At 54.4% G+C, this 27,678-nt stretch overlaps 2 protein-coding genes across 3 annotated transcripts; one reads left to right on the forward strand and one right to left on the reverse strand.

The window, feature by feature from the left end:
• The first annotated feature begins 917 nt into the window (after window positions 1-917).
• MIEN1 (migration and invasion enhancer 1) lies at window positions 918-2,336 on the forward strand. The gene is made up of 4 exons (XM_025995759.2): window positions 918-1,075; window positions 1,178-1,275; window positions 1,719-1,795; window positions 1,882-2,336. Exons 1-4 carry the CDS (start codon window positions 987-989, stop codon window positions 1,963-1,965), a joined length of 348 nt encoding a protein of 115 aa, XP_025851544.1. The 5' UTR covers window positions 918-986; the 3' UTR covers window positions 1,966-2,336.
• A 465-nt stretch (window positions 2,337-2,801) lies between these two features.
• Window positions 2,802-27,678, reverse strand: ERBB2 (erb-b2 receptor tyrosine kinase 2). Of its 2 annotated transcripts, none has more exons than XM_072747325.1 (27): window positions 27,239-27,678; window positions 20,566-20,717; window positions 19,504-19,717; window positions 18,595-18,729; window positions 18,249-18,317; window positions 17,940-18,055; window positions 17,669-17,810; window positions 15,992-16,111; window positions 15,599-15,725; window positions 13,892-13,965; window positions 13,714-13,804; window positions 13,323-13,522; window positions 12,878-13,010; window positions 12,704-12,794; window positions 11,711-11,871; window positions 9,279-9,326; window positions 7,505-7,643; window positions 7,283-7,405; window positions 6,853-6,951; window positions 6,397-6,582; window positions 6,046-6,201; window positions 5,846-5,921; window positions 5,388-5,534; window positions 4,883-4,980; window positions 4,497-4,685; window positions 3,951-4,203; window positions 2,802-3,827 (listed from the first exon to the last, which is right to left on the reverse strand). In XM_072747325.1, exons 1-27 carry the CDS (start codon window positions 27,309-27,311, stop codon window positions 3,457-3,459), a joined length of 3,783 nt encoding a protein of 1,260 aa, XP_072603426.1. In that variant the 5' UTR covers window positions 27,312-27,678; the 3' UTR covers window positions 2,802-3,456. The 2 variants fall into 2 exon arrangements, with proteins under 2 accessions (XP_072603426.1, XP_072603427.1); XM_072747326.1 differs by having other exon boundaries at window positions 4,473-4,685; window positions 27,239-27,608.

The following is a 27,678-nucleotide window of genomic DNA, read 5'->3' on the forward strand; positions in this document are numbered from 1 at the left end:
ACCCCTGCTGCAAATTGCCCCTGGCTGACGACAGCTAGCTCCCCGGGGACGTTACAGGCCCTCCAGCCTCATAGCCAATGACTGGCTGCTACGGGTTACAAAAGTCTGGTCTTCTCACCTAAAGGGGACAGCCCAGCAGTGCAGTCAGGTTCTAGAGCCCCCTGGATCAGGCAAAAAAAAAAAAAAAAAAAAAAAAAGCCCTGCATCAGGGCTCAATTTCACGACCCTGAGATCACCACCTGAGATGCAAGCAAAAGTCAGTCGCTGAACTGACTGCGCCCCCAAAATGCAGGATTCGAAGAAATGGTAACGCAGATGACCTGTTAGGATATGACGGTGTAACTCCAGGGAGGAAAAAGGTAGCAAGAGAGCCTCCTTCAGAGTTGCAAAAGACAATAATGCCAGCTCAGGTCAGGATGAGATAGGGGAGGTGCAGGAACAGTGTGATGGGGGTGTAGAGCCTGAGGAGTGGGAGGCCCAAAGCCTAAGGTTCCTGAATGCAGGGGAGATACAGTTATGCCTACAGCTTCGGAGCCGGAGTCAGGAGTACTTGAGTGTTGACCGATGGGGTGGTTTAAAACGCCATCAGCATGTTTGCAAGAAACGCGACTATTCCACACCATCAGCCAAGCCCAGAGCCCTGGATCCGCTTACCCCATCATTTTCGCTTCCTTTTGTAAACTGGAGGGCGCTTTGCAACCTAAAATATTTCACGAGCGTATATAAGGCCGTGACATCCAGCGGACCCGAGGTGCGAGGCAAGCCCGGCGCTCTGAGAACGCAGTCCAGGTAAGGTGGCCCGGACCGCCCCGCTCAGCCCAGAGCCCTCAAACTGGGTACAGAGTAAAAAGTGCAGCGGTAGTCGTGGCCTGCAGGGGGCGCCCGGACGTAACGCTCGGCCCGCCCCCTCCCGCGGCCCCGCCCCGTCACGTGCTCGCGGCGTCGCGTCACACCCGGAAGCAGCGGCTGAAGCGGAGTCCGGAGCAATGAGCGGGGAGCCGGGGCCGACGTCTGAAGCGCCCCCTCCCGGGGAGATTGAGCCGGGTAGTGGGGTGCGCATCGTGGTGGAGTACTGGTGAGCGTCTCCAGCCTGTGGGGTGTCTGGACTGAACCGGGTGGGTCCACGGGAGGCCCCTCCCCCGAAACCCAAGCAGACCCCCAAGCATCTTGTTCCTAGTGAACCCTGCGGATTTGAGGCGACCTACCTGGAGCTGGCGAGTGCCGTGAAGGAGCAGTATCCTGGCATTGAGATCGAGTCGCGCCTGGGGGGCACAGGTGAGGCCCGCAGAACACCTGCTGAGTCAGTGTTCAAAAATCTCAACTCTCCCACTTTTCTAGCCCTGGAATTGGCTGTCTTATAGTGTCCGGCACATAGTAAAATGTCCAGCCAACTCGAGGCCCCCTTTCCAAAGGTGGGGCGGGGGGCACAGATGAAGCCTGTAGGGAAAGACGGGTCAGACTGCAGAAATGTAGGGTTGGAGGAGACGGATCCCTTCCCGGAGTTAGGAAGCCTGAGTTCAAAGGACACACAGGTAACGCCTCCTTGGGGTTTCTTTAGCCTCGAGTCAGGGTTGAGAAATGGCTCAGAGAACTAGTCTCTGGTGGGGCCGGTGGGGACACGAAGGAGCCTGTGTGAAGTCTAAAGAATGGGAGAGCCTCTCCTGATTTGCCTGTTCTCAGCATACAGTTCACTCATTGATTTATTTATTTAATACCAGGGGCCTTTGAGATCGAAATCAATGGACAGCTGGTGTTCTCCAAGCTGGAGAACGGGGGCTTTCCTTATGAGAAAGATGTAAGTATTTACAATGTCGGGAGGCCCCCGGTTCACCCGGCCCCTGCCAGGGTTGGATCATGCCATTCCACATATCTGCCCTCTAGCTCATTGAGGCCATCCGAAGAGCCAGTAACGGAGAACCCCTAGAGAAGATCACAAACAGCCGTCCTCCCTGCGTCATCCTGTAACGACATGGGATTCTGGGTTTCTGCTCTGTTCTGGGGCCCAAGCCTTGGTCTCCCCTTTGGTCCTGCTGAGGGCCCCCCACTGCCTTTTTCCCCTCACTTGGGTCCCAGTAAGCTAAGAGACTCTGGCCTCCACTTTGTCCCTTTGGGTACCAGGATGGAATAGAAGCTGCTGTGGTCTTGGGGGTGGGAGAGAGAAACCTCCATGGACATTTCCACAGCCGCCTTATACCCCCTTCCCTGGATCAGTGCCCAAGAAAGTCTGCTCCCCACTCCAGCTTAGCTGTACTGATCAGATGCCACCAGGGTTCTAACCTCCCTTCCACTAGCCCTGGACAGTGTCAGCAATTGGCAATAAAGTGGCACTACAAACACCTGTGCCAAACTAGTGTGTATTTTTATGTTCAGTGTGTGTGTGGGGGGGGAGGGTTGGTTGCACAGAGGCCAGCCCAGCCTTTATACCACCAGGGTGGCTATGCTGGGTGGGTGGGCTTTTTCTGGATAGTTATTCTGGTTCAGTCATCTCTTTCAAAGCCAAGGCAAGGAAAATGAGTCACACAGTAGACACTGCCTCTTCTTTCCCCTCCCCCTAAGAGTGGCCTTAGGAATTCATTTTTTCTTAACTAGAATGATCTGGTTGTCAGAGGGCTCTCAGATCAGAATCCCAACTCAAAGATTCCCCCCCAACCCCAAAGCCAGGAAACTGGGAGAATAGGCTCCTCACTCAAGCTTTCTCTATTCTTAACCATCACTTCCAGGAAAATTTGACTTGACTGTAAGTTAGGAGGTGAGCGGTAAGGTTGGCACAGAGCCACCCCAGACTTAGGCTGGTACCCAGCTGTTTTCCAAAATATATTTGCAAATGGAGAAAGTGGGTGTGTAGAAAGGACACTCTTCCCCCAACACCGGGAGCCCACCCCCCTCCACAGTACCCACTCTCCCCGAATCCTTATTTCATCTTAAAAAAAAAAAAAAAAAAAGTAAAAACAAAACCAGAAAAGCACTCTGTACAAGGGCTGGATCTGGGTAGCTTTGCTGCTCCCATCTTCCTGGGTGCAGAGCTAGGTCTCAGGGCCCCAGGGACAGTCTCTGAATGGGTGATCTTGTTCTAAGGCACTCACTCCCTTGGAGCCTCCTCCCCCCAGGGCCCAGCTCCTCTAAGTCCTTCCGTGTCAAAGATCTGGAATAAGAAAACCAGGTACAGCTGCTCCAGCAGGTGAGGAGACTGGCGGTGGCATCCGTGGAACCCTAGAGTTGGCTGGGGCAGGGCTCCAAAGTCAGTCAAGACTCCCCAGTGCTGTCCCTTCTACCAACCAGGCTGGGCCCCTCTCGGCCACCTGGATTTTGGAGGGGGAAGGTAGGTTCCGGTGTGGCAGGATCCCCTGGTTGTGGGCCAAAGACCCATTTCCTGCCTCATCCCGATACAGGCCAGTAGTCAGGCCTTCCCCACTCCCCGGAGGTTCAGCAGGGCCTCGGCCGACTTGGCCTCTGGGCTCACACTGGCATGTCCAGCCCCAGGTACTCTGGGTTCTCTGCTGTAGGGGTCCCTTCAAAGGTGCTGGGTGGAGAGCCCCGCTCTGATGGATCCTGGTCCCAGTAATACAGGTTGTCAAAGGCTGGGCTGAAGGCTGGAGGAGGGTGGGGCTGAGGGGCAGCTCTGCCCCGGGGTGCCAGGTACTCCGGGTTCTCCACAGCACTCCCAAAGGCAAAAACATCTTTGACAACCCCATTCTTGCCAGGGGAGAGAGTCTTGGGGGACAGAGTCTTGGGCCTTTCCAGAGTGGCACCAGCCGGTCGGGAAGGAGGCAGAGGGCCTTCTAGGGGCGAGGGGGGCTGCGGCCAAACTTCTGGCTGGTTCACATATTCTGAAAGGGCAAGAAGAGGGGCTTGTTAGGGGAATGAATCCATGTGTCCCAACTGCTGTCACTGCCCCCACACGCCCAACTCCCCACCCTCCCAATCTTTCAGCGTGGGCCTGAATTCCATACCAGGCTGGGGGCTGCAGGTCAGGGGGGCGACGTAGCCATCAGTCTCAGGGGGCAAGGGTACCGTAGGGTCCTCACTGTACCGCTGGAGAGGGCTGGGGTCCTGTGAGGGAAGGCTCTGCAGCCCCTTGGCTGCCCCCATTCCCAAGTCACCATCAAACACGTCAGAGCCAGCGCCCTCTGAGGGTGCCAGTGGAGACTTGGGGGGTTCCTCCTCGGAGGGCTCCAGTCCTAGAGTCAGCTCACCACCGCCACTCTGGAGATGAGAAAAGGTTGTGATGGGGTCTCTCCTGGATCTGGGATAGAGACTCCATGGGCTCTCCCATGGGATAAAGACTCAGAGGAGATAAACAGGTCATCAATGGGATTTGACACAGTAACCATGGAAAGAGGTCAAGGGTGAGAATGCAGTAGGAGTCCTCAGGGATACAGGGGTCTCCATGAGCCATGAGAGGTGATTGCTGGGGGAGGGATGACACAGGAGAAGGACCCTAGTCCCTGGGGCAGGTAACCACATCCACCCACCTCAGTGTGACAGAGGACACTGACCCTGGTGGATGAGCTGCGGTGCCGGCGGTGGGCAGTGCCCCCAGCCCCTGGGGTAGGTTCTGGGCAGAAGAAACCCTGCTGGGGTACCAGGTACTCCTCAGCATCCACCAGGTCCCCCATGTCATCATCTTCCAGTAGTGAACGGTAGAAGGTGCTGTCCAAGGGGCTGGCGGGGCCCAAGTCTTCATTCTGGGGACGAGGGAGACAGTGTGACAGCCTCGCCCCTGCCCAGTGCACAGCCTCCCAAGGAACGTTCAGGGAGGACAGGGGATGGGAGCCCAAGGTCTGGGCTGGGAGGCCTGGGACCTGAGTCCTCTCCCTCCACACCCTCTATGGGAGGGTGCTCTCTAGTCACGAGCAGGGATGGGGCAGGGAAGGCCCCGTACCTGAATGACCACAAAGCGCTGGGGGTCCCTGGCCATACGCGAGAATTCGGCCACCAACTCCCGGAACCGGGGTCGACATTCAGAGTCTATCATCCAGCCTGGGGGCAGGAGGGAATCCTAGTATGTCAGTTCTGGCTGCAGCCCACAGGCAGCCCCACTCCTTCCCTTTCCAGTCTGGTCTAGACAACCCCCGTTATTAGAGTACAAGCCCTTGCTGGTAGAGAAGAGGTATCAGATTCAAGTCCTGAGCTAGATCCTTTGAGAATCATTACTAGTTTCCCCTTTTTATTTTGCATAGAAGTCTTTTCCTAGCTGGTCTTCTGGAGCTCCTCTGGCCTGGTACAGTAAAAGGGAAGCAAGACCCTTCCAAGGCTCCTTTAACCATAGCAGGGACCCTGGACCCACATACATCCTGCTCTTGGTCCCCTCCCACACCCCTTAGAGGCCCCTCCACCCAGAACCTCCCATCCCTCCTCCAGGCAACCGACACAGCTCAGCCACGCACACTTGACCATGATCATGTAGACATCAATGGTGCAGATGGGGGGCTGGGGCAGCCGTTCCCCCTTCTCCAGCAGGTCAGGGATCTCCCGGGCTGGGATCCCATCGTAAGGTTTGGCCCCAAAAGTCATCAGTTCCCACACAGTCACACCTGGGGCAGAGATGAGGTTAAGAGGTTGGGGGACAAGAGGGCGCTTTAGTGCACTGAGCCCTAGAGTCTCTGCCCAAGGGCCTGGCACCATGAGGGAAGGGAGGGGTGTGATGTCACAGGGCAGGAGCTACCCAGCCTTTCCGTAGTCCCAGGGAAATGCATGGACCCTGGGAGCCCCTTCCTTCCCTCCCACATTCATGCTAAGATCTCTCCATTCATTCTCCCACTCCTGCTCTCTTCCTTCCACCAACATGCCTCCCAAGGCCATGGCTCTGTGTCTACCCCTCCTCCCAACCCCCCCTGCCACACACCGTAGCTCCACACATCACTCTGGTGGGTGAACCGCCGGCGGAGAATGGACTCCAGCGCCATCCACTTGATGGGCACCTGGTGAGAGCAAAGAATTCCTCAAACTCAGTGTGGTGGGGAGACGGTTGCCCCTAGTTAGAGCTCTCCCAGGGGCCAGACCCGACCCCATCCCACCTTGCCTCACTCTGCTCCCTCCTCTAACCTTGCCCCCATCCGCGTGGTACTCTGTCTCGTCAATGTCCAGCAACCGAGCCAGCCCAAAATCTGTAATCTTGACATGGTTGGGACTCTTGACCAGCACATTCCGGGCAGCCAGGTCCCTGTGCACCAGCCGGACATCCTCCAAGTAGCTCATCCCCTGGGATCAGAGACATCGATGTGGACCTCAGTCTGGCCACATTCCCCTAGGAAACCTCCCCAGCCTAGCCCCATGTGGAGACAGCAGCTTGCCCCCAAGGACACCTGCAGACCTTCAGGCCCCCGAAGCCCCATGTGGAGACAGCAGCTTGCCCTCAAGGACACCTGCAGGCCTTCAGGCCCCCGAAGCGCATACCTTGGCAATCTGCACACACCAGTTCAGCAAGTCCTGGGAGCCCAGGCGCCCACGGTGTTCTCGGACATGGTCTAAGAGGCAGCCGTAGGGCATAAGCTGTGTCACCAGCTGCACCGTGGATGTCAGGCAGATGCCCAGGAGGCGGGACACATACGGAGAGCCCACTCCAGCCATCACATATGCTTCCTGGAGGCAAGGGTAGGCACTAAGAGGGTGTGGGGGACCAGAACCACCACACACCCGTCCTGAGGGCTGAGGCGCCGCTAGGGACCCTCACTCAATCCAGCCCCATCAGTCACAAACCAGAACCATGGCCCACAGGTAGAAGCTTAAGAGTTGAGGTTTGGGGAATCACCAAGTGTCTCCCAAACCCCAGTGAAGAGAGAGACCAGAGCCCAGACCTGCAGCCCAGAGGTCCCTCCCATACTCCAAGCTGGAGACGGCGGAGGGGCTTACGTCCAAGATTTCTTTGTTGGCTTTGGGAGATGTGTTTTCCCTCAACACTTTGATGGCCACTGGGATTTTCACATTTTCCCCATCAGGGATCCAGATGCCCTGGGCAGAGAGGAGGCCGTGAGCAGGAAGAGGGGACACCAGATCCAACCTGTAGTCATCTAGGAGGTCCTTACTTGTGCTCCAAATGCCCTCCCTACCTTGGGGGCAACCCACTATTTAACACTGGCCTCACTAGGGAGCGCTGCTCTCCACTCCCTTTCCTCTGGTTCCACTCTCCCACCAAACTGACCAGAACCCAACAGCACTACCCCCCCACCCCAACAGTACTACCCCCACCCCCGTTCCAAGCTGCCCTCCCCACAGAAGGCTTGGCCACACCCCACACATCCTCTGGGACCACCCACCCCGGATCTTTGGCCCCACACCTAACCTTGTAGACTGTGCCAAAAGCTCCGGATCCAAGCACCTTCACCTTCCTCAGCTCTGTCTCTTTCAGGATCCGCATCTGAGCCTGGTTGGGCATCGCTCCACTAGGCGTCAGCGGCTCCACAAGCTGTGGTGACGGGGTGGTGCCTCAGTAACAGAGGCTGGGCCACAGGCACCCCCCCACACCCCGCCCCAGGCCAACAGGGAGGCCCTCGAATGGCCTCACCTCGGTTTCCTGCAGCAGCCTCCGCATAGTGTACTTCCGGATCTTCTGCCGCCTTCGCTTGATCAGGATGCCGAGGACCAGCCCCACGACCACAGCCAGCAGAATGCCCACCACAGCAGCAATGATGGATGTCACAGGGCTGGGGGCAGGAGCCAGGATTAGGGAGTGGGGGGACCAGGCTGGGCCATGAAGGGATGGAGGGGCCCCATGGACAGATAGGCAGGTCCCTGGTGTTTTGTAATTTTATTTTATTTTTAATTTTTATTTACTCATATGAGACAGAGAGACAATGAGCAGGAGGGAGAGGCAGAGGGAAAGGGAGAAGCAGATTCCCCGCTGAGCAGGGAGCCCCACGAGGGGCTTGATCTCAAGATCCAGGGATCACTATCCAAGGCGAAGGCAGATGCTTAACTGACTGAGCCACCCAGGTGCCCCACAGGTCACTGGTGTTTAGAAAGAAGTTGGCGGGGCTGGGTTGGGGGAGGCACCTGGGTCATGATCTCAGGGTCCTGGGATGGAGCCCCCTGTCCTGCTCCAAGCTCAGCAGGGAATCTGCTTGTCCCTCTGCCCCTCCCTTGCTCCTTCTCTCTCTCTCAAATAAAAAATCTTTTTTTTTTTTTTTTTAAGAGGGGAAGTTGGAAGGGTTAACCCGTAAGCTCCATCCTCTCTTCCTTACTCAAAAACCTCCCTTGGCTCCAACCACCTATGTGCCTGCCCATGGCTCTAGCCCAGGACTCTGAAACTTCCTGACAAAAATCACCGGGGAGCTGGTTAATGTACACGAGTCTGGAACCCCACTCCTGGCAACTCTGACTGTGGTGTGGGTTGGGACCCAGGAATGTGCCCCCTGATGTGTGAGCCAAATTTTTCACCCATAGGTCATGATTTTCCACACCTCCCAGCCTTGGTGCATTCTGCTACTTCTGCCTGGATTGCCATTTCTCCATGGGGTCATCATTCAAGACTCAGCTCATCCTGGGATAGATGAAGCTCCTGTGTGTCGACCCGACATCTCCGTCCTTGCTTGGCCAAAGCCTGGCCCATCACAGATCTCTCATGAATGCTTGTTTCACGGACAGACAATTGCCTAGGACATACTCCAATCTCTTTTTTCCCCCCAGAGTCTTTCCCAAAGTTCCCTACTGCCCAGAAAGCAAGTCTAACCCTGCAGCCCAGTGGTGAGGGAGGGCCTATGCCCTAACCTGACTCAAGACTTCACCCCCTTGCTCCCTTCTCTGTGCTCCCTCCGTGGCCTACCACACCAGAACCATCGAACAAAAACATCCTAGATTTTCCTGATCCATCCCCCATATTGCCACCTGGTTGCTTTCTCCCTAATGCAAGTAACCGACCTACCCGTTTCAAGGCCTGGCTCAAATGCTACCTCTTCCTTGAAGCTTCCCACCACCCACTTAAAACTTCATCATTCACTCCACTTCAGTGCTGCCCTCTCTTCTCAATCTACCTTTTGTCCCAGGGGATTGAATGTTGTCTGTGTCCCTTATGAGACATCTAGCTACTCAAGGGTGGGGAGGCACTGGGGAGTCTTCTTCACCATCTTTTCCTGTTCCCCACCCCCTAAGTATCCCAAGGAGGTCCTCCATTCACTAGTTGAAGGAAACTGAAAGGTGAATCAATAGTGGAAGACTAGGCTGGGCAGGGAGATATGTCATGTCAGGAGACCACCCTCCAGCCCATCCCGCAGCAGTGACCGCGCAGGGGCTAGTAGGAGACAGTGGGGCAGCATAGTGTATGTCCCAGGAATTGGGCTGACCTGGCTCTCTGCTCAGCGGGACAGCCCTTCTCGTCCAGGTCCGCACAGCTGCAGGAAAGAGAGTCCAGTCAGTGAGACTGGAAACCACCTCCTGGGCTCACTCTAGCCTCACAAGCATCTCGGGATGGGTGTGGCTGGGTTATCACCCCATTTGACAAAGGCAGAAACTGGATTCCAGGCCACCAGTGCTATTTCTACCACCCCACATGGGGATTCCTTCTCGCATTTCCCACTCCCCTCCACCTCCCTGTGGTAGGTAGGAATTGGGGGCCTCCAAAAGGAACATCAAATCCAAAAGCATGGCCGCTTCCTCTGTAAAAGATTGCCAGGGTAGTAAACTAGCTCAGCTTCTGCAGAAGACAGTTTGGCAATACCTAGTAAATCATGTCTGTGACCCAGCAGTTCCACCTCTCAGGATATACCCTAAAAGTGCCAACATCTGTACACCAGGGAGCATGTACAGATGCTCACTTGTACAGGGTGAGCTCAAGTGCAAAAAGCCACAATAGAAAGAAAGAAAGAGGAAGGAAGGAAGGAAGGAAGGAAGGAAGGAAGGAAGGAAGGAAGGAAGGAAAAAAGAAAGAAAGAAAGAAAGAAAGAAAGAAAGAAAGAAAGAAAGAAAGAAAAAGAAAGAAAGAAGAAAGAAAGAAAGAAAGAAAGAAAGAAAGAAAGAAAGAAGCCACAATAGAAAGAAAGAGAGAGGAAGGAAGGAAGGAAGGAAGGAAAAAAAGAAAGGAAAGAAAGAAAGAAAGAAAGAAAGAAAGAAAGAAAAAAAGAAAGAAAGAAGAAAGAAAGAAAGAAAGAAGAAGAAGAAGAAGAAGGAGAAAGGGAGGAAGGAAGGAAGGGAAAAAGGAAAGAAAGAAACAAAAGGAAGAAATGAAGGAAGAAGATATCCCTCAAACAGGGACATGGTTTAATAATACCATATCTGTGCTGCAGATTGAGTAGTTAAAAAAAAATTAGGAGGTAGATTCATGTGCATTTGCAAGAAAGGACCCCAAGATACATAAAGTGGGGGGTGGGAAGCAAAGTGCAGAACAATATGTAGAGTATGATTCCATTTGCATTAAAGAATGCATAGACACAAGTCTGACTACATATGAGGTGAACTTGGGGATTTACCACAAAGATACAGATGGAGTTAAAGGCTGAGACACCTGCACCCCAATGTTTATAGCAGCAATGTCCACAATAGCCAAACTGTGGAAACCACAGTTTGGAAGGTGTCCATCGAAAGATGAATGGATAAAGGAGATGTGGTCTATGTATGCAATGCAATATTCCTCAGCCATTAGAAACAACGAATACCCACCATTTGCTTCAATGTGGATGGAACTATTGGGTATTATGCTGAGTGAAATAAGTGAGTCGGAGAAGGACAAACATTATATGGTCTCATTCATTCAGGGAATATAAAAAATAGTGAAAGGGATTATAGGGGAAAAGAGAAAAAATGAGTGGGAAATATCAGAGAGGGAGACAGAACATGAGAGACTCCGAACTCTGGGAAACGAACAAGAGGTAGTGGAAGGGGAGGTGGGGACGGGGATGGGGTGACTGGGTGATGGGCACTGAGAGGGGCACTTGGTGAGATGAGCACTGGGTGTTATACTATATGTTGGCAAATCGAACTCCAATAAAAAAATACATGAAAAAAAACCATCAGGTGAACTAAACAAAATTGCTGTTTCTCAACCATTTTTGACCTACAAAAACAGCAATCTTACAGTACTCGACCTAATATAAATGTAATATGTGTTTATGTAAATGTGTGGAGAAAAGCCTGGAAGGATGCAAATACCAGAGTGAATCTGATAGTTCTCCCTGGGGAGGTGAAACAAAAGGGCACATTTGTTTTGCAATATTTATACTTTTATACTGCTGAAAATGTTCATCCTAAGGTTGTATTCATGTGTCTCACATGTAATTAAAGACAACTAAATTTTAAAAAATAATAATAAAAAGAATATAGTAGATCACCATGTTAGGACATGGAAAAATGTTGCAAGATTCTGTTAAATGAATAAAAAAGCACTTTGCAAACAATAAATGGTCTATGATCCCATTTTAGTTAAAAAAACATATATATGTTAGAATGTGCACAGATAAAAACAACTAAGAGTAATTATATATATTTAAACCATTTTACATGTTACAATAATAATTACATGTTAGCATGTGCACAGGTAATATCTGGAAGAAAATATTACAAATTATTAAGTGGGGCTAGAACTACTAACGGCATTTATATTTCATGTTTTCATTAAAAAAATTTTAACCACATGTGTTACTTTTAGGATCAGAAAAAAAAAAAAAAACCCTAAGAGTCTTAGGATAAGCAAAGGCAGAGTTATCCCCTTTTTATAATAAAAGCCCCAGAAAGGGTCCTGGGACAAAGCTCTCCCTCCCACAGAAAAGGCCCTCGGACTCACGAGTGGGTGCAGTTGATGGGGCACGGCTGGCAAGTGCCCTCCTCATCTGCGAACTTCCAAATGGGCATGAAGGACAGGTCAGGTTTCACACCACTGGGGCAGCGAGCCACACAGAAGGGAGGGTCCTTGTAGTGGGCGCAGGCCACACACTGGTCAGCCTCCTGAGAGGGGAGGAAGGGTTTGTAGGGCACTAGACCAACACCCCCAGGGTAGCAGGATCTGGCTCATGTGTCCCCTTCGTGTTCCCATGGCCACTCAACAGCACGTTCATCCTGCTGCTGGGACAGCCCAGACCTACTGGGTCTGCCGCCCCAGGTGAGGGGCTTCAGGTGAACTGGAAGCCTAGCAGGGGAGTGTATTACTTAAGATATAACAGCAAGTAGTAATAGTAACCAAAATGTAGCAGATTTTTCTTTAAAAAAAATTATTTATTTATTTGAGACAGAGAGAGAATACCAGCAGTGGCAGGAGGGGCAGAGGGAGAGGAAGAAGCAGACTCCCTGCAGAGCACAATGTGGGGCTCGATCCCAGGACCCTGAGATCATGACCTGAACCAAAGGCAGACGCCCAAACAATTGAGGCACCCAGGTACCCAGCAGCAAGTCTCTCTTGTGCTTGGGCATTGTACCAAACCCCATTTGAAGTTCATTCTTACTATATTCCAACGAGGTAAGTATTAATATAATATTCATTTTACAAATGAGCAAACCAAGGTTGGAAGCAGGACTTGGATTCGAATCCAGATACCCTGATGCCTAAGCCCATTGGTCTAACCACCTTGGCACAGTCACAGCCAAGAACACAGGCCTCCCCAGGACCTTTGCGTAGTCCAAAGGGTCACAGGGTCTATCACACAACTCTTGCAGACCTCAGCCTTCATCTATCCTCCCGCTTTCACACTCTCCTGCCGTCCAAGTCTGAACTCAGAGCCCTCCCCTGGAATATTCTCGGCCTTGCTTCTGTCCACCCAGCTTGAGCCAACCAGCAACTCACCGATCCAAAGCAGGTCACTGAGCCATTCTGGGGCTGACACTCTGAGTGGCACGGCAGACAGTACCTGTCCTTCACATACTCTCGGGGCAGCCTGCCAGAGGGAATGGCTGATGAGGGTCTGGAAGGAGCCCCTGTGCCCTCTCCCTGGCCGCCCCCCTGCTCCGCCCCGCATACCCCTGCAGTACTCGGCATTCCTCCACGCACTCCTGGCCCCGAAGGAATTGGCTGCAGTTGACGCACTGGGTGGGCCCTGGACCCCAGCAGTGCCCATGGGCGCACAGCGGGTAGCAGGCCAGGCCCTCGCCCACTGCAGTGAGGAGGAAGGGGTCAGAGGGGACACTCAAGGGAGGTTCTGGGTCCAAGTGACCCAGGGGAGGAGGCTGTGGGGGTGGCTGTGCCCAGAGTGGTGGGGATACCTGCTGGGCAATGCAGGGATAAAACAGCAGAGAGGAGAGGGGGAAGGCAGGGACGCCAAGGCACTGTGGCAGGACCCAGCTGGAAGCCATGCCAAGAGGCCAAGCCAGCCAGAGCGGTGTCAAGATCGCTGCTGCTAGGGACCCGTGGGCACTCCTGGGTGCCGGCAGACGGGGAGCGTGTGGTGCTGGGCTCCCTGTCTTACCACACTCCTCCTCTGGCCGGTTGGCACTATGGAGCAGGGCCTGGTGGGGGTTCCGGAAGAGCTGATCCCAGGGCACCGTGTGCACGAAGCAAAGGCGGGCGTTGCGGTGGATGAGGGCCAGCCCACTGCCCAGTTCCCGCAGCGAGCGCAGCCCCAGCCAGCTGATGCCCAGCCCTTGCAGGGTCAACGAGTAGGCACCACTGTGGGAGGAGTGTTTGGCTGCACCATCGAGCCGCTCCCATGGGCAAGGGCCGCCCTCACCTCCCTCCCATCCCCCGTACACCCTGCAAACTCCCACGGATACATTACTGCTGGAGTCCCCAGGGAGCAGGAGTGCCCACCACACCCAAAGCCTGGGAAGTTCCTCGGGCCCCCCCTTCCCCGTGCTCACTCATGCAGAACTCGTCCCCGGATTACTCGCAGGTTCTGGAAGACACTGAGGTTAGGCAGGCTGTCTGGCCACGCTGAGATGTACAGGTAACCTGCAGGCACAGGGTGAAGCTAGGGGTGTGGGGACAGGAGAAGGACCCCAACCTCATCAGAGCAGGATGCAGAGAGGCAAAGCCCACCTGTGATCTCCTCCAGAGCCTCAAACACTCTGAGCTGCTCAGGCTGTAGGGGGGCAGTGTTGGAGGCTGGGTCCCTAGGAGGAGGATTAGGAGAGGAATCATCAGGGCCGAGAAGCAGGTGGGCACGACCCCCAGAGCTGGCCCAGCCACCCTCCCCTACCCCCCTCTATTAATGACTTCACTTAAATCCTTTGGCCATCAAGCCTGGCTGTTTTCATCCTGAGTTTCAAAGCCCAGGCCCTAGTTTGGCAGGATCTGTCAAAACAATATTTATATCCTTTGATCTAGAAATCCTACTTCTAGGAATGTGGCCTAGAGAAACTTTGGCTCCTGTTCCCAGAGACATGTACGGCACAGAAATGTTTGTAAGAGTAAAAATTGAAAACTACCTAAATAGTCATCAGTAAATAGAAGACCTGTTAAATATAATCCCCATCTATCTTGACTGTAGACAAAAACATTTAAGAGCACTTTAAAAAAAAAAAAAAGAGCTATTAGTATCTGCCAGGCACTGTTCCAAGAGCGTATGAATATTATTAACTCATTCAAATGTTCTAGCCACCTTATGAGGTCGGGGCCGTCTTTGCCCCCATTTTACAGATGAAAAAATTAAGGTACAGTAAGCAGGTCACAGGACTAGAAAATGGGCGAGCCGGGTTTCAAACCCAGGCAGCCTGGCTCCTGAGCCTGGGCTCTTAGCCGCTGCTCCTCGCGGCCACCTGCTCCACAGCTGTTGAAAGGACGAGGCAGCCCCCCAGGAAGTGCCACGACCAGCTCTCCGGGGCAAGAGGCAGACAACGCTCACTTAAGCTCCCACTTGAGGTCAATCTCCTCAACAAAATTACTACGGCTATGTTTCTCAGCGTTGTGTCCACGTACGTACAAATGGTCTAGGAGAACCCACACAAGCTCTTAGCACGGGTTCCCTCTGGAAAGGGGAAGAGAACTACAGGAAACGTTAAAGGAAATTTTCTCTTTTTTTTAACACATACTTTTATTGAAGTATAATTCACATACAACAAAATGCACTTTTAATGTACAGTCTGAGGAGTTTTGACAAATGCATTCACTCATGTATCTGCTACCCCAGCTGAGACACAGAACACTGCCATCACCCCAGAAATTTCTTTCGTGTCCACTTCCAGTCCCCCCACCCCTGGGGACAACCACGGTTCTGAACTCTATTACCACAGATTGGTTTTTGCCTATTCCAGAGCCTCATGTAGAGGGACTCGTACCGCGTGGACTCTCCTGCCTGGCTTATTTCACTGAACGTGGGGATATTCTTGAGGCTCATTCATGCTGTATCTATTAGTGAGCTGTTTGTTTCTTTTTATCCCTGGGAATTCCATCGGGTAGATATACCATCATCTATTTACTCGTTCACCTGCTGATATATATTGGCATTATTCCTAGCTGGGGAATATTGTGAATAAAGCCACTATGAACTCAAGGAGAATTTTGCTTTATCTGGATGTTTTGACTCCCGTAAAAACATACATTCGTGGCCAACATGTGATTTATGAAAACAACCGCCCAGTCCCTGTACCCTCTGGTCCCCCACCTGCTTCTTTTGCATTTCTGGCCTCCCACCTCTGTTTCCCATCATCCTCCAGAGATGCTGGCACTTCTAGGCGCTCAGGATTCAGTGACTGCCCTGACGCTGCTCAGACCACTATGCCCAGCCTTAACTCCGCATTTCCTTACCCCTCAAAGCTCTCTGGCAAAAATGCCAGGCTTCCAAAGATCTTCTTGCAGCCGGCAAACTCCTGGATGTTCGCACTGGTGACCGCCCTCACCTCCCGCAGGTGCTCCATGCCCAGACCATAGCACACTGCGGGGAGGGGCATGTGTGAAGGGGCTGTCTCAGCCCCCACATGGAGCACCAGGACCTCCAACTTCAGGGCTCCATCCCCTCCTGGGGCCACATGTCCCCTCACACAATTACAGGAGACATGGGGGAACGTGTGGGACTGATCCAGGGAGGGTCAAGCTAGAGACAGTGGAAAAAGACTGGGTCCCAGGCGGGTCTGAAGGACAGAACAGGGAGCTAGGCCAAGCTGGGTGTGCAGCCCAGCTCAGGGCATGGCCAACAGTTACCTCGGGCACAGGGCTTGCTGCATTTCTCGCACCGCTGTGTCCCATCCTCAGCCGTCACCTCTTGGTTGTTCAGGGGACAGACCAGGGTGCAGGATCCCACGTCCGTAGACAGGTAGTTGTCTGAGGAGATGAAGACCATGTGTCCATGTGCCCTGGCCCTGCACGTGCGCCCCACCATCACCAATGTGACTAGGCCCACAGGGTACAACATTATCAACCTACCCCAACATTATATGCTACCCCAACTGAGACACAGAACACTGCCATTGCCCCAGAAATTTCTTTTGTGTCCCCTTCCAGTCCCCCCACCCCTGGGGACAACCACAATTCTGAATTTTATTACCACAGAATGGTTTTGCCCTGATTGAAATTGCCCAATTTCAATCCTGAAATGCCCTTACGACAAGCCTGTGCACTTGACATCCATTTACGCCTCACAACAATCCTATGTAATAGGCAGTTAAGATTCTCATTTTGCCAAGAGGGAATCAAAGCACTTTTTTTTTTTAAGATTGTATTTATTTATTCATGAGAGACACACAGAGAGAGAGAGAGAGAGAGGCAGAGACACAGGCAGAGGGGGAGGCAGGCTCCACTCAGGGAGCCCGATGTGGGACTCGATCCCGGGTCTCCAGGATCACGTCCTGAGCCAAAGACAGACGCTCAACCACTGAGCCATCCAGGCATCCATAGCTCAACCACTGAGCCATCCAGGCATCCCGGAATCAAAGCAGTTTTATGTAAATTACTCAGGGTCATTGTGCTGTTGGGTGGAGAAGCCAGGATTTGAGCACAGTCTGGCTCTACAGTTTGAACTCTGATGTGCCATGGGGAGGGTTCCATCAGGACCCGAGAACCCAGTCCTGTCGCACATGACAGGAAGAAAGGGGCCCCAGGTCCAAAGTCAGTCCCTAAATGCACATCAATAAATAAGGGAGTTGTTAAATAAAACTCTGATCAATCTAGTGCTTAGTATGTGCCAAGCACCGTCATAAGAGCTTTACAAATATTAATTCATTCAGGGGCGCCTGGGTGGCTCAGTTGGTGAAGCATCCGACTCTTGATTTCTGCTCAGGTCATGAGATCAGCGTACATCGAGCTCCACACACAGCAGGTATAGTCTGCTTAAGATTCTCTTCTCTTCCTCTGGGTAACCCTGTTAAGACCCTTCTCACTTCTGAGAGCTTTCTCTGTATCTTTACTTAATAAACTTGTGTTCCTTTACTCAAAAAAAAAAAAAAAAAAAAAAAAAAGATTCTCTCCCTCTGCCCCTCCCCTTGTTTTCTCTCTCTCTCTCTCTCAAAAAACAAAAATAAATCTTCAAAATAAGTCATTCAAACGTTTTATAGCCACCTTATGATGTCGGGGCTGTCTTTGCTCCCATTTTACAGATGAAAAAATTAAGGTACAGTAAGCAGGTCACAGGACTAGAAAATGGGCGAGCCGGGTTTCAAACCCAGGCAGCCTGGCTCCTGAGCCTGGGCTCTTAGCCGCTGCTCCTCGCAGCCACCTGCTCCACAGCTGTTGAAAGGACGAGGCAGCCCCCCAGGAAGTGCCACGACCAGCTCTCCGGGGCAAGAGGCAGACAACGCTCACTTAAGCTCCCACCGACATAAACCAACCCGCCACCACCACTCCAGCAAAATGATTAGAACTACATTTCTCCCTGGCACTCACAGGGACAGGAGGTCACACAGCTGGCCCCGAAGGTATATCGGCCCTCAGGGTTGGGCATGGATTCGAAGGTGTCCGTGTTGTAGGTGACCAGGGCTGGGCAGTGCAGCTCACAGATGCCACTGTGGTTGAAGTGAAGGCAGGCCTGGGGGGAGAAGGGGGGCAGGACAGGAAGCTGGTGGTCCCTGGGCCGTTCTTCCCTGGTGTGCCAGGGGCAACAGGGCAGTAGCAGGTGGGATGGCCCTCCTCTTGCGCCCACCCCGTGGGGACATACCAGGCAGTCAGAGTGCTTGGGGCCCGTGCAGCCAGCAGCACACTGCTCGTGGCAGCAGTCAGTGGGTTGTGGGCCCTTGCAGCGGGCACAGCCCCCTGCACAGACAGTCCGCGTCACTGTGAGACAAAGGGCAGGATGAGGGCTGGGCAGTAGTAGTCCAGGCACCAGGCCCTCACCAGCGGCATCACTTTCTGTGACTTCCGGCCCCAAGGAAGACACTGAGGCCTGGTCACACCCGCCCCCGCCCCATGTCTCCTTTACTCCACTCAGCCCCCTGCCCCCCACATTCTGGGCCTCCCTAGGACTCACAGCTCTGACAGTCCCCGGAGCTGGCCCCCCAGCAGTGGGCGTCTTTACAAGCTGGAGAACAGGGTGGGCCTGGGGAGAGAAACAGAGACCAGAGACCAAGAGACAGGATGCACAATGAGGGGGAGGCTCGGTGGGAAACAGGGGCCCTAGGCACAATCTAGAGGCAGAGGGAGGCAGGACACAGGACCAGAGATGAAGAGACCCAGAGAGAGGGCAGGGGGAATGGGACAGGAAGAGGAAATGGGTAGTGATAGAGCAGGGGTGGGGGTGGGGGGTGGGGAGTGAGCCAGGAGTGCAGGGTCTCAAGAAAGAGAGGAGGCAGCAGGTAGGGAGGAGCATGGCTTACAGGCCCGAGAGCGGTTGGTGTCTATCAGCGTGAGGGCCAGCTGGTTGTTCTTATGGAAGACGTCCTTCCATAAAATCGTGTCCTGGTGGCAGAGCTGCGGGTTCCGCTGAATCAAGACCCCTCCCTTCAGGATCTCTGTGGGGTGGACAATAATCAGGGCCTTCCATTCCCGCCTGTCCCCTTCTGCCCTCCCGTAGGGCCCTCCTGACTTCTCAATTTTCCCCGGGGATTAGAGAAGACACCAGCATCTCCTCGCTCTATCAGCACCCCCCACCCCCCCCACCCCCCCACCACTCCTGCACACACACATGAACAATCTGAGATCCAGGGAGGGGTGAGTTGTCCATGACCAGGTCCAGAGGTCCGTGCCACTCTCTCCTGTCCTCCCACCTCTTCACTCTGTACATACTGCTTAGCGGTTAAAAGAGACTCTGGAGTCTGAAAACCAGCCTCACCACTAACTAGCTATGTAACTGTGAGCAAGTCACTCAGCCTCTGTAAACCGTTTACAGTTTTCTCATCTGTAAGAAGCGGCTAACGTTGGTGCTTCCTTGCAAGATAATGGCATGACCAAGATAGGCTCATGCATGTGAAGTAACTGGCCACGGAGTCTGGGCTACTGTCAGCTGCAGGCCTGCCACATACAGTTGTACAGGTTGTTCACTGAACATGTGTTGCCAGCCAAGAAGTGGATAAACCCCAGCCTGTATCCTCATTATCAAACTCTGCAGGCTCATGCAAGCCGTGACTTCCTGGGAAGAAGGGAAATCTTGTTCTAATCTTTCCTAGCTCCACCTGCATCCATCCTGAATGGATGCCAGTTCTAATTCACACAAAGCCTCCCATGGCTAGCGGTGGCCCTGATCAGCTCCCAAGAACAAGGAGAAGGTTTCGGTGAGTGATGACCACCTGTGAGGCTTCGAAGCTGCAGCTCCCGCAGCCCTCCTGGGGCCGCCCCTGGTGCAGAGATGCCACCCTCCAGTGGGTCTCCATTGTCCAGCACGGCCAGGGCGTAGTTGTCCTCAAAGAGCTGGGTGCCTCGCACAATTCGTAGCCTCTGCAGTGGGATCTGCCTCACTTGGCTGTGAGCAATGAGCACATAGCCCTGCACCTCCTGGATATCCTGGGAGGGAACAGGGTCAGGTGGGGTTGAGGCAGGCCTTGGCCCTGGACCACTCCCATCCCCCTCAGAGTCACCAAGTGCTTGGGGATCTTGGGCAAAGCCCCCATGCCCTGAGAAGTCCAGCTTTCTCACACATCAAGAAGAGATCTCCACCTTCCCAAACCAGATTCTTATATGATCAAGACAGATAACTGGTGGGGGGAGCACTTTGTGAACCATGAGCAGGTGCCCCACCCTGGCTGCATCTCAGCTCCCTCGTCCATAAAAGGAGAGACCCACATGAGAGCACGGCCGTGACTCGACCAGGCATCAGGCATCACGCACGTGGCTCCACCCCAGAGCAGGGTGGACACCATCCAGCAGGCTGGTATCCACTCTCTCCCCTGCTCCTGACCCTTTCACAGATATTCCCTATTTGATATTTTCCCAGAGGGGAGTCAAAGTGTGCTTGTTGCTTCCAAACACAGACAGGGGAACCAAGGGCTGAGACCACATTCACGTGGTTGTCAGTAGCAGAACTGGACCTAGAACTCACAACTCCCAGCTGCCCGTTCACCCCTGCCAGCAGGACAGGGACAGCGAGAGGGGATCATGCTGGCAAGAGAGCAAAAAGATTTAGCAAAGGAACAGGTGCATTCCACCCAGGGATGTCTGTGGGCCGCCACATTATAGAGAGGGAGTCAACTGGTCTTGCAGTAGAACAGACAGGGAGCAGACATCAGAAAGGACTTCGGAGTTGAGGAACCACAGCAAGTGAGGAAACAGCACCCTCTTTTACCACCCATGTATAAGCATAGGGCTCAGCGCAGCTGGAGGCAGGGCCTGGCTGGGTCACCCATGAGCCTCACCTGCAGGAAGGACAGGCTGGCATTGGCAGGCAGGTAAGTGAGCTCCAGGTTCCCCTGTACCACTTGACAGCCCTGGTACAGGTGGCGGAGCATATCCAGGTGGGTCTCGGGACTGGCCGGGAGCCGGAGCTTCATGTCTGTGCCGGTGCACACTGGTAGGAGGGAGACATGGGTCAGAGGGCACTGGCCGGTGAGCTTCTCCAACCTGACTCCTGCTCTCCACTCACTCCCTAGAGTCATGCCATCTCGGACGTCTCGGACGGTGAGAAAGCACAAGTGAAGGACCCCTCTGCACTTGCAGAAGGCACAACAGCAAAAGAAAGTGTGCAAGTTTGGGAAGAGGAGGGAAATCCAAGGAGAGGCTCCTTCGAACTTGGCGCATCCTGAGCATCCAGAGGGGACCCTGTTGTGCCACCCCTGGGGAGCTTGCCCACCGATCCCAGGCTATTGGCTGGCAAAGAAAGCCTCCCTTTGTCACAAAGGCACGACTCATGGCCAAGGGATAAAAATCCCCCGAGAGAGGCCATGATGAATCATGAGTCTTCTGGATACCCCCTGCCCCTCTCCCGAGCAAACAAACTCAGGGCATTCTCTCCACCCCATTCCAATACCACCCACGTGCCAACCTCTTGGCAAGGGATATCCACCCCCACAATGCCACCCAGAAAGTAGGGAAGGAGGGTCAGCTAGAGTCATAGCTGGGGCATGAGGACCACTAGGGGCCTGGTCACTGCAGGGACCTCTGGAATTCCCCCAGGCAGAAAAAAAGAGCATCAGACCCCAACAATGGGCATCCAGACCCAGGCTACAGACCCTGGGCCAGAGTGATGACTACTCTGATGGCTCCTGTGCTGGTGCTTCACCCTTGCCACCTCCTCAGGGCAAGACTCCAGAACCAGCTGGTGGAATCTCTGCCACGAAACTCCTGCCACAAGGGCACTACCTCAGCCCTGTGTACGTGCCGGGTGCCAACCATCGGCCAAAGGGCATCAAGATGAACTGCCTCCCCAGCCCACCTGGACCTCAGCGGGGTGTCCCTGAGACCAGGGGGGCCTACTAAGCCCAGGGATATTGACGGGGTAAGCCACCCCTGGTGAGGGGCTGCTGTGGACAACGGCTGGCACCATGCCTGCCAGTAGGGGGGAGATTAAAGTGCCCAGTTGAACTCGTTTTTCTGCTCTGGTGAGAAGATGAATCACCTGGCGCGTCTTGCCCAGGAGGGTGTGCCGGGGGGGCGGTGCGTTGGGGGGGGCAGAGGGCACCCCCAGAGACACAGGCTCACAGGTGCCTGAGTCGCCCCTATTTCCTTTGGGCCGCCACCCCACCTCCCACAGCCTACGTGCTAAGATTCAGGGGGACAGGAGTGGCTGACTCCAAGGTCTGAGGTCAAATCCTGGGGGGGATAAGAGGTACGCTTTGCCTCCAGAAAGCTGGGAAAAGGCTGGTAGGGCCAGCCCCTGGGGTTCCTGCCAGGACCAATGAGCCATGTGCTGGCAGCCTCCCAGTGAAAGCCAGAGTGGTCTCTTTTCCCACCCCTTTGGAGAGACAGGGAAGGAAGCAAAGAGGGAAGAAGGGGAGGGCCCAGAAATAGCACTCAAGGGTCCCTCCCCCCCAGACTCCCAAGAGAAACAGGAGCTGGGGGTGGCAGGCCAGGCCCAAAATAACGCCCGCTGCTAGGACCTCCTGCGGCCTCGGCAGCCTCAGCTGCTTTGTAGGCACAGCTGTCTTTAGGCCCAGACCCCAAAGCTCTGGCCCAAGCCTGGGACAGGGACAAGGAGAGCTGGGGCAGGCTGTCTCCACCCCCTGTGGCCCACTGCCACCTCTAAGGGACACCAGCTGTGGCAACCAGGCAATGGCAAAAACATCAACGATGGAAACACCAGGAGCAGCCACATTAACTGAGCACCTACTGTGTGCTCGCAGCCAGGCACTCTGGGTGGAGCCTCATAACAACCTCCAGAGGTTGGGACTACAACCCTTTATCTTGCAAAGATAGGAAGCTGAGGCCAACAGGGCTTATTCTCCCGAGCCCATAAAGCTTGTGAGCCATGGAGGAGGCATGATTTGAACTTGAGTTCAACTTTAGATCCTACATTCTCAACTGGACACATACAGATTCCCCCCTCGCCTGGTGCAAAGGGAAATAAATACACACCAACTCTAGTGATGCCACTGATAAACACTGCAAGCTCTGGGCAGGTCAGGGTGGCCGGGCTGAGCTGAGGACCAGAGAGAGTGGCAGCCCCACCCCACCAGCGAGTTTGTTTGTGGCTGATTTGAGTCTAAGATTCTTTAAGTGTTTGCAACAGGTGGTAAAATTGGTACCTACTCTCCCTGGGAGCTGGAGGCTGGCGGGCAAATTCCCCCAGCAAGCTGACATGAAGCCAAGAAAGGCCTCTTGACACCTCCCCTACCTCCAACTCCGTCCCCTTCACCATGTCCCCTTCACCACGAAGCTGGGCCCCTCCCACCTACTACCCATCTCCTCACTAACCTCCTCCTCCCCAGTCCTCAACACAATCCCCACATCCACCCAGCCCCCATGGATTTCAGTGGGGGGAGGAGGGCAGGAAGTCTGGTTCTACATGGGGGGGCTCGTGTATCCGGGACACCTGGCCTTTGGGAGGCCCAACCTCCAGCTCTCTGGCACAGTACTATGAGACCAGCCCAACATTAAGTAAGAGTTGGGTGGATGGATGGATGGATGGATGGATGGAATCAATAAGAAGAACTTCCCAACCAAAAAGGATAATTGAAGTCATGGTGTCCATTCCTCTGCTCAAAGACTGTTCAGGGTTCTTCAGAGTCAGTGTTCAGTCCCAGTTCTGGGGGTGTTCTCAAGAGGGTTCTTTCCTCCCCACTAGACTTCACCCCCACATGCTTCTCTTGCTCACTAGCAGGAGATAGTTCTTTTGGTTTTGATGAACATGACCTGCACCCCCAAAGTCACCTCCCCCAGATCCACAGGGTAAGAGCCCATGCCCATTCTAGTGATGCCCAGAACTCCCCACCCCACACACCTGGTATATCAAGGCCAGTATCAGACCAGGGACTGGGCTCCAGGTCATTAAACCAGAACCCTAGCTGGGCTGCTCAAGTGTGACCTTGAGCACGACCTTGGAACTCTGGGGCAGAAGCCATATCACATTCATCTTTATGCCCAGCAGCACCTAGGACTTTGTAGGCACTCAATGAATATTTAGTGACCTGAACTTGACTGTGAGGATGGGAATAATAAAACATTAAGAACTCTTACTCTCTGCAGAGAAGTTAAATGAGAGTTAAATGAGAGAATGAATCAAAAAGCAGTGTGTAAACACGACAAGGCTTTGTAAACAGAGCTGAGGCAAACAAACATTGGCTATAATAATTCTACTCCTGGAGAGCACACACCCCTCGTCCTACATGGGCTCCCTTCCCAGGGGTGGGGAAGGTGGCCCAGCAAGAGATGGAGGTGTTACCACCACAGGCAGAGGCAGGGTGGGGGATCTCTCCAGAGCATTTCAGTACCCAGGGGCAGGCACAAGTACCTGGGCCCTACTCCAGCACCCCACCCCAGCCCCCTACTGCTTCCTCATGTTTCCACTCCAGCTGTCTCTCTCACCCACAGCCCTGCACGCCCCCCTGCATTGCCCCCCTGCATTGTCCTCCTGCATCCGCCCTATCCCTGGCCTCAATCCCTTGCCTTGCCTGGAGGGTGCAAGAGGAACTCAGGCATGGGCTGGACAGGGAAGGAGAGGCCCTCAGTGGGCCCCAGATCACTCCCCGTTCCATAGCCTAGATAAAGAAGGTCACTCACCTGAATAACAGAGTAGCACCTCTACCCCAGTCTAGCTACTCGGCTGCCCCGGAGGCTTTGCTCACCCCATTCCTGTCAAATAGGATAAGACTTTGACTAACTCTTAATGCCTCTTCATTAGACATTATTATTGGGTCTAGACATACATATTTGGGTCACTACGAAGCCTTGGATAAGTCACTTCGCTTCTTTGAACTGTGTGTACCTACTTCACTGGATTATTGCAGAGATGAAATGAAACCATCCATGGAAAAGAACCTGGCACATAGAAAGCATGTTGCACTTTTTTTTTTTTAAGTTAAGGCAAGAGAAGTTCATATAGCAGGAGTATGGATAATTCGAAACCAAGAGAAAATACAAGAGAAAATACGAAAAATGCCTTCGTATTTGGAACGCGATGTACTTATTTTCTCTTTTTGCATTTCATACTGGCTTTTCAGTTGGGTTTTCTTTTTTTAACTTGAATATTAAAATGAAGTTCCTTTCCCCAAGTATAGTAAAAAGGAAGTTGTTGGAAGAATCGTTTAGGAATTAAAATATGAGCTCTGCAAGATAAGAAGTATGTGTTTGTTAACACTTGACAAAACTTTGACCTCTAAGAACGGATCCTAGGGGTGCCTGGATGGCTCAGGTGGCTCCGTCGGTGTCGGTGAAGCATCTGAGTCTTAAATTCGGCTCAGGTCATGATCTCAGGGTCCTGAGATTGAGCCCCCACATGGGGTTTGGCACTCAGCGTGGAGAGTCTGCTTGAGATTCTCTCTCTCCCACTCCCCAACCTCCCCCATCCTTTCTCCCTCCCCCTCTTCCCTCAAATAAAAAAAATCTTTCAGAATGGATCCTAGCAAAACCCTGATCCTCTGTGTCCTCTCCATCTCCCCCTTCCCCCAAACTCCTGCCCTAGCCTTCAGCCCTGGGATACGATGGGGGTGCTAGAGACAGCTGGGCGGGGTGCTGCCATTGCAACCATTTTCTGCCAGACACGCCCAACATCTGTCTTTGCACCCAGCAGTGCAGATGGAGGGGTGAGGTAGACCTGAGGAGGCCCCAGTTGTCAGTGGGAGAAATGGCCCCTCAGGTCCCAGCCCTGGAGCAACCCAGGCCACCCCCACCTGCTCGTGCAGGCCCAGGTGAGGGAGGCAGCAGCTCATTCTGATGTCGCAGCCTGGCCTCACCCACCTCAGCAGAAGGTCAAGGCTGAAGACACCCGCCTGGGAAACAAGGAGAAGGACGGGCTCCCAGCAAAGTGCAGCCTCCTTCCTCAGAGAGAAGGGGTGAGGCCACCTCCCGCTGTTTACAGCAGATCTGGCCCAGCACCTTGAGGGAGTTCCTTGAGAGGGCAGAGTTCAGCTAAGTCTCGAGGCCAACAGGGAGACTGCTGTTTGGCAACACAAAGCCCAGACACACAAACACACAGACCACACAACTCAGAAACACCCTGGCGTAGACACCCCTCAGACAGCACAGCGAAGCTCAGACAGAGGCGCCCTCTGGCAACCCACAGACAAGAGGACACCCACCCCTTCTCCAGACTCCCTGACCAATGGAGACCACCCACTACTCCCAGAACGGGCTCATATTGTCTTCCCCACAACCCAGTGATGCAGGGAGAGCAGTGTTGACCACTGTTCAAGGTAGATCCATACAGTGATGCAAATGCATGGTTGGGGGGGGGGGGGGGTGTTGCACACAGGCAGGGGTCCAGTCTTGCATCCCCCACTTCCTTGATGCTATTTAACCTCTTTAAGCCCAGGTTTTCACCTGGAAATGGGAATGCCAGTAGGACTTCTTTTGTAGGGCTGGTCTGAGGGTTTAAAGGAGGGAATGCATGCAAACCACCACGCACCATGCCCGGCGCAGAGTGGATTTCCAGCAGACGTTTGCTTTCGTTGTTAGTGCACCTAGATGGGCAAACGGGGCAAACCCCCCACTGCCCCCACCACCCCCCTTCCCCACACACCACCTGACAGAAAAGGTAGGACAACCCAGCCCTCTGCTTATCCGCATCTGGTCTTATTTCTTTAGCTTTCCTTCCCCACCCCCATTTACCCACAACTGCCCAGGAAACCCCCACGCTGGTTTCCCACTCTATGTCCCAGACCAGAACACCCAGCACCACCCCTCCGTGGCCCATGCTCTCCAACAAAAGTCACAAAGCACACAGTCCCCGAGCTGGCCCTAAAGAGACTTGCTCAAAACAAACGTCTCCCCCTCCCCCCACCCCAGGCTCCAGCATGAGGCAACTCTGCAGTCGGACCGGCCACCCTCTCCTGCCTGGCTCTGGCCGGACAGGTTGTTTCCCCCCCACCCCCTCCACACCCCGATCCTGCCTGAAGCTGGAGGAACTAAACCCTATAGGCTGCGGGGAGGGGGAGCGGGGGGGGGGGCGCAGGGGGAGGGGCAGCCGAAGGGACCCCCGAGGAATCCAGCCCAGTCCAGTCTGGAGGCGGAGGCTGCCAACTGGAAAGGCTTTGAGAAAGTTTGAAGGGGCTCAAGAAAGGGGGGGAAACACACTCACACACACCCCATGCAGCGCACCCTTTGAGGGTAAACTTTCTGAACAATCTCAGAGAACTTTTTCTGACAAGTTCCCAGCGCCGTCGCGGAGTCTGGGAAGCGCCAGCCTCTTGCCGGGGACCTGGAGAGGCGCTCGGGCGTCATCGCCCCCGGCCCCGGCCCCCGCCCCCGGCCCGCGGCCCCCGCTCCCTCCGGCCCCCTCCCCGCCCAGGCCGGCTGCTCGCGGCGCCGGGACCGTCCGAAACCCCCGATCCCGCGGCTCGTGCGGCCCCCCCGCCCCCGCCTGCCCCCGGGACCTCGGCGGCGGCCCCCGGCTGCAGGGGCGCGTCCCGCCCGGCGCCCTCCCCGCCCCGGACCCACCTTGGGTGCCCGCGGCTCCGGAGGGCAGGAGGGCGAGAAGGAGCCCCCAGCGGCACCAGGCCGCCAGCTCCATGGTGCTCACTGCGGCTCCGGCCCCATGGCTCGGGCTGGACCCGGCGGCTGCCTGGTGGTGGCGGGGGTGGGGGTGGGGGTGGGGGCTCCGCTCGGCTCTCGGGGCGCGACGCAGGGGGACTCTCAGCTCCACAACTTCATTCTTGGACTTCCTCAAGGCAGCCCTCCTCCTCCACCTCCTCCTCCTCCCGTGATTGGGAGCAGCGCGCTCCCGGCTCGCCCCCCCACCCCCTCCACCGCATTCCAGCGAGTCCCTGGGAGTGGCAACTCCCAGCTTCACTTTCTCCCTCGGCGCGCAGGCCTGGGGTGCGCCCCTCCCGGCGCCCGGACGCCGCTTGCCTGCGCACTTCTCACGCCTTCCCACGGAG

The sequence above is a fragment of the Vulpes vulpes genome, chromosome 2, assembly GCF_048418805.1.
Source record: "Vulpes vulpes isolate BD-2025 chromosome 2, VulVul3, whole genome shotgun sequence".
Classification (NCBI taxonomy): Eukaryota; Metazoa; Chordata; class Mammalia; order Carnivora; family Canidae; genus Vulpes; species Vulpes vulpes.

What these genes read in the sequence shown, in the direction of transcription:
- MIEN1 (XM_025995759.2), top strand. Translation starts at nt 987, where the DNA reads ATGAGCGGGGAGCCGGGGCCGACGTCTGAAGCGCCCCCTCCCGGGGAG. An exon ending in CGCATCGTGGTGGAGTACTG is followed by an intron (nt 1,076 to 1,177) that starts GTGAGCGTCTCC and finishes TCTTGTTCCTAG; the next exon opens with TGAACCCTGCGGATTTGAGG. An exon ending in GTCGCGCCTGGGGGGCACAG is followed by an intron (nt 1,276 to 1,718) that starts GTGAGGCCCGCA and finishes ATTTAATACCAG; the next exon opens with GGGCCTTTGAGATCGAAATC.
- ERBB2 (XM_072747326.1), bottom strand. Translation starts at nt 27,311, where the DNA reads ATGGAGCTGGCGGCCTGGTGCCGCTGGGGGCTCCTTCTCGCCCTCCTG. An exon ending in CACCAACCGCTCTCGGGCCT is followed by an intron (nt 18,318 to 18,594) that starts GTAAGCCATGCT and finishes TTCTCTCCCCAG; the next exon opens with GCCCACCCTGTTCTCCAGCT. An exon ending in CCAAGCACTCTGACTGCCTG is followed by an intron (nt 17,811 to 17,939) that starts GTATGTCCCCAC and finishes TTCTCCCCCCAG; the next exon opens with GCCTGCCTTCACTTCAACCA.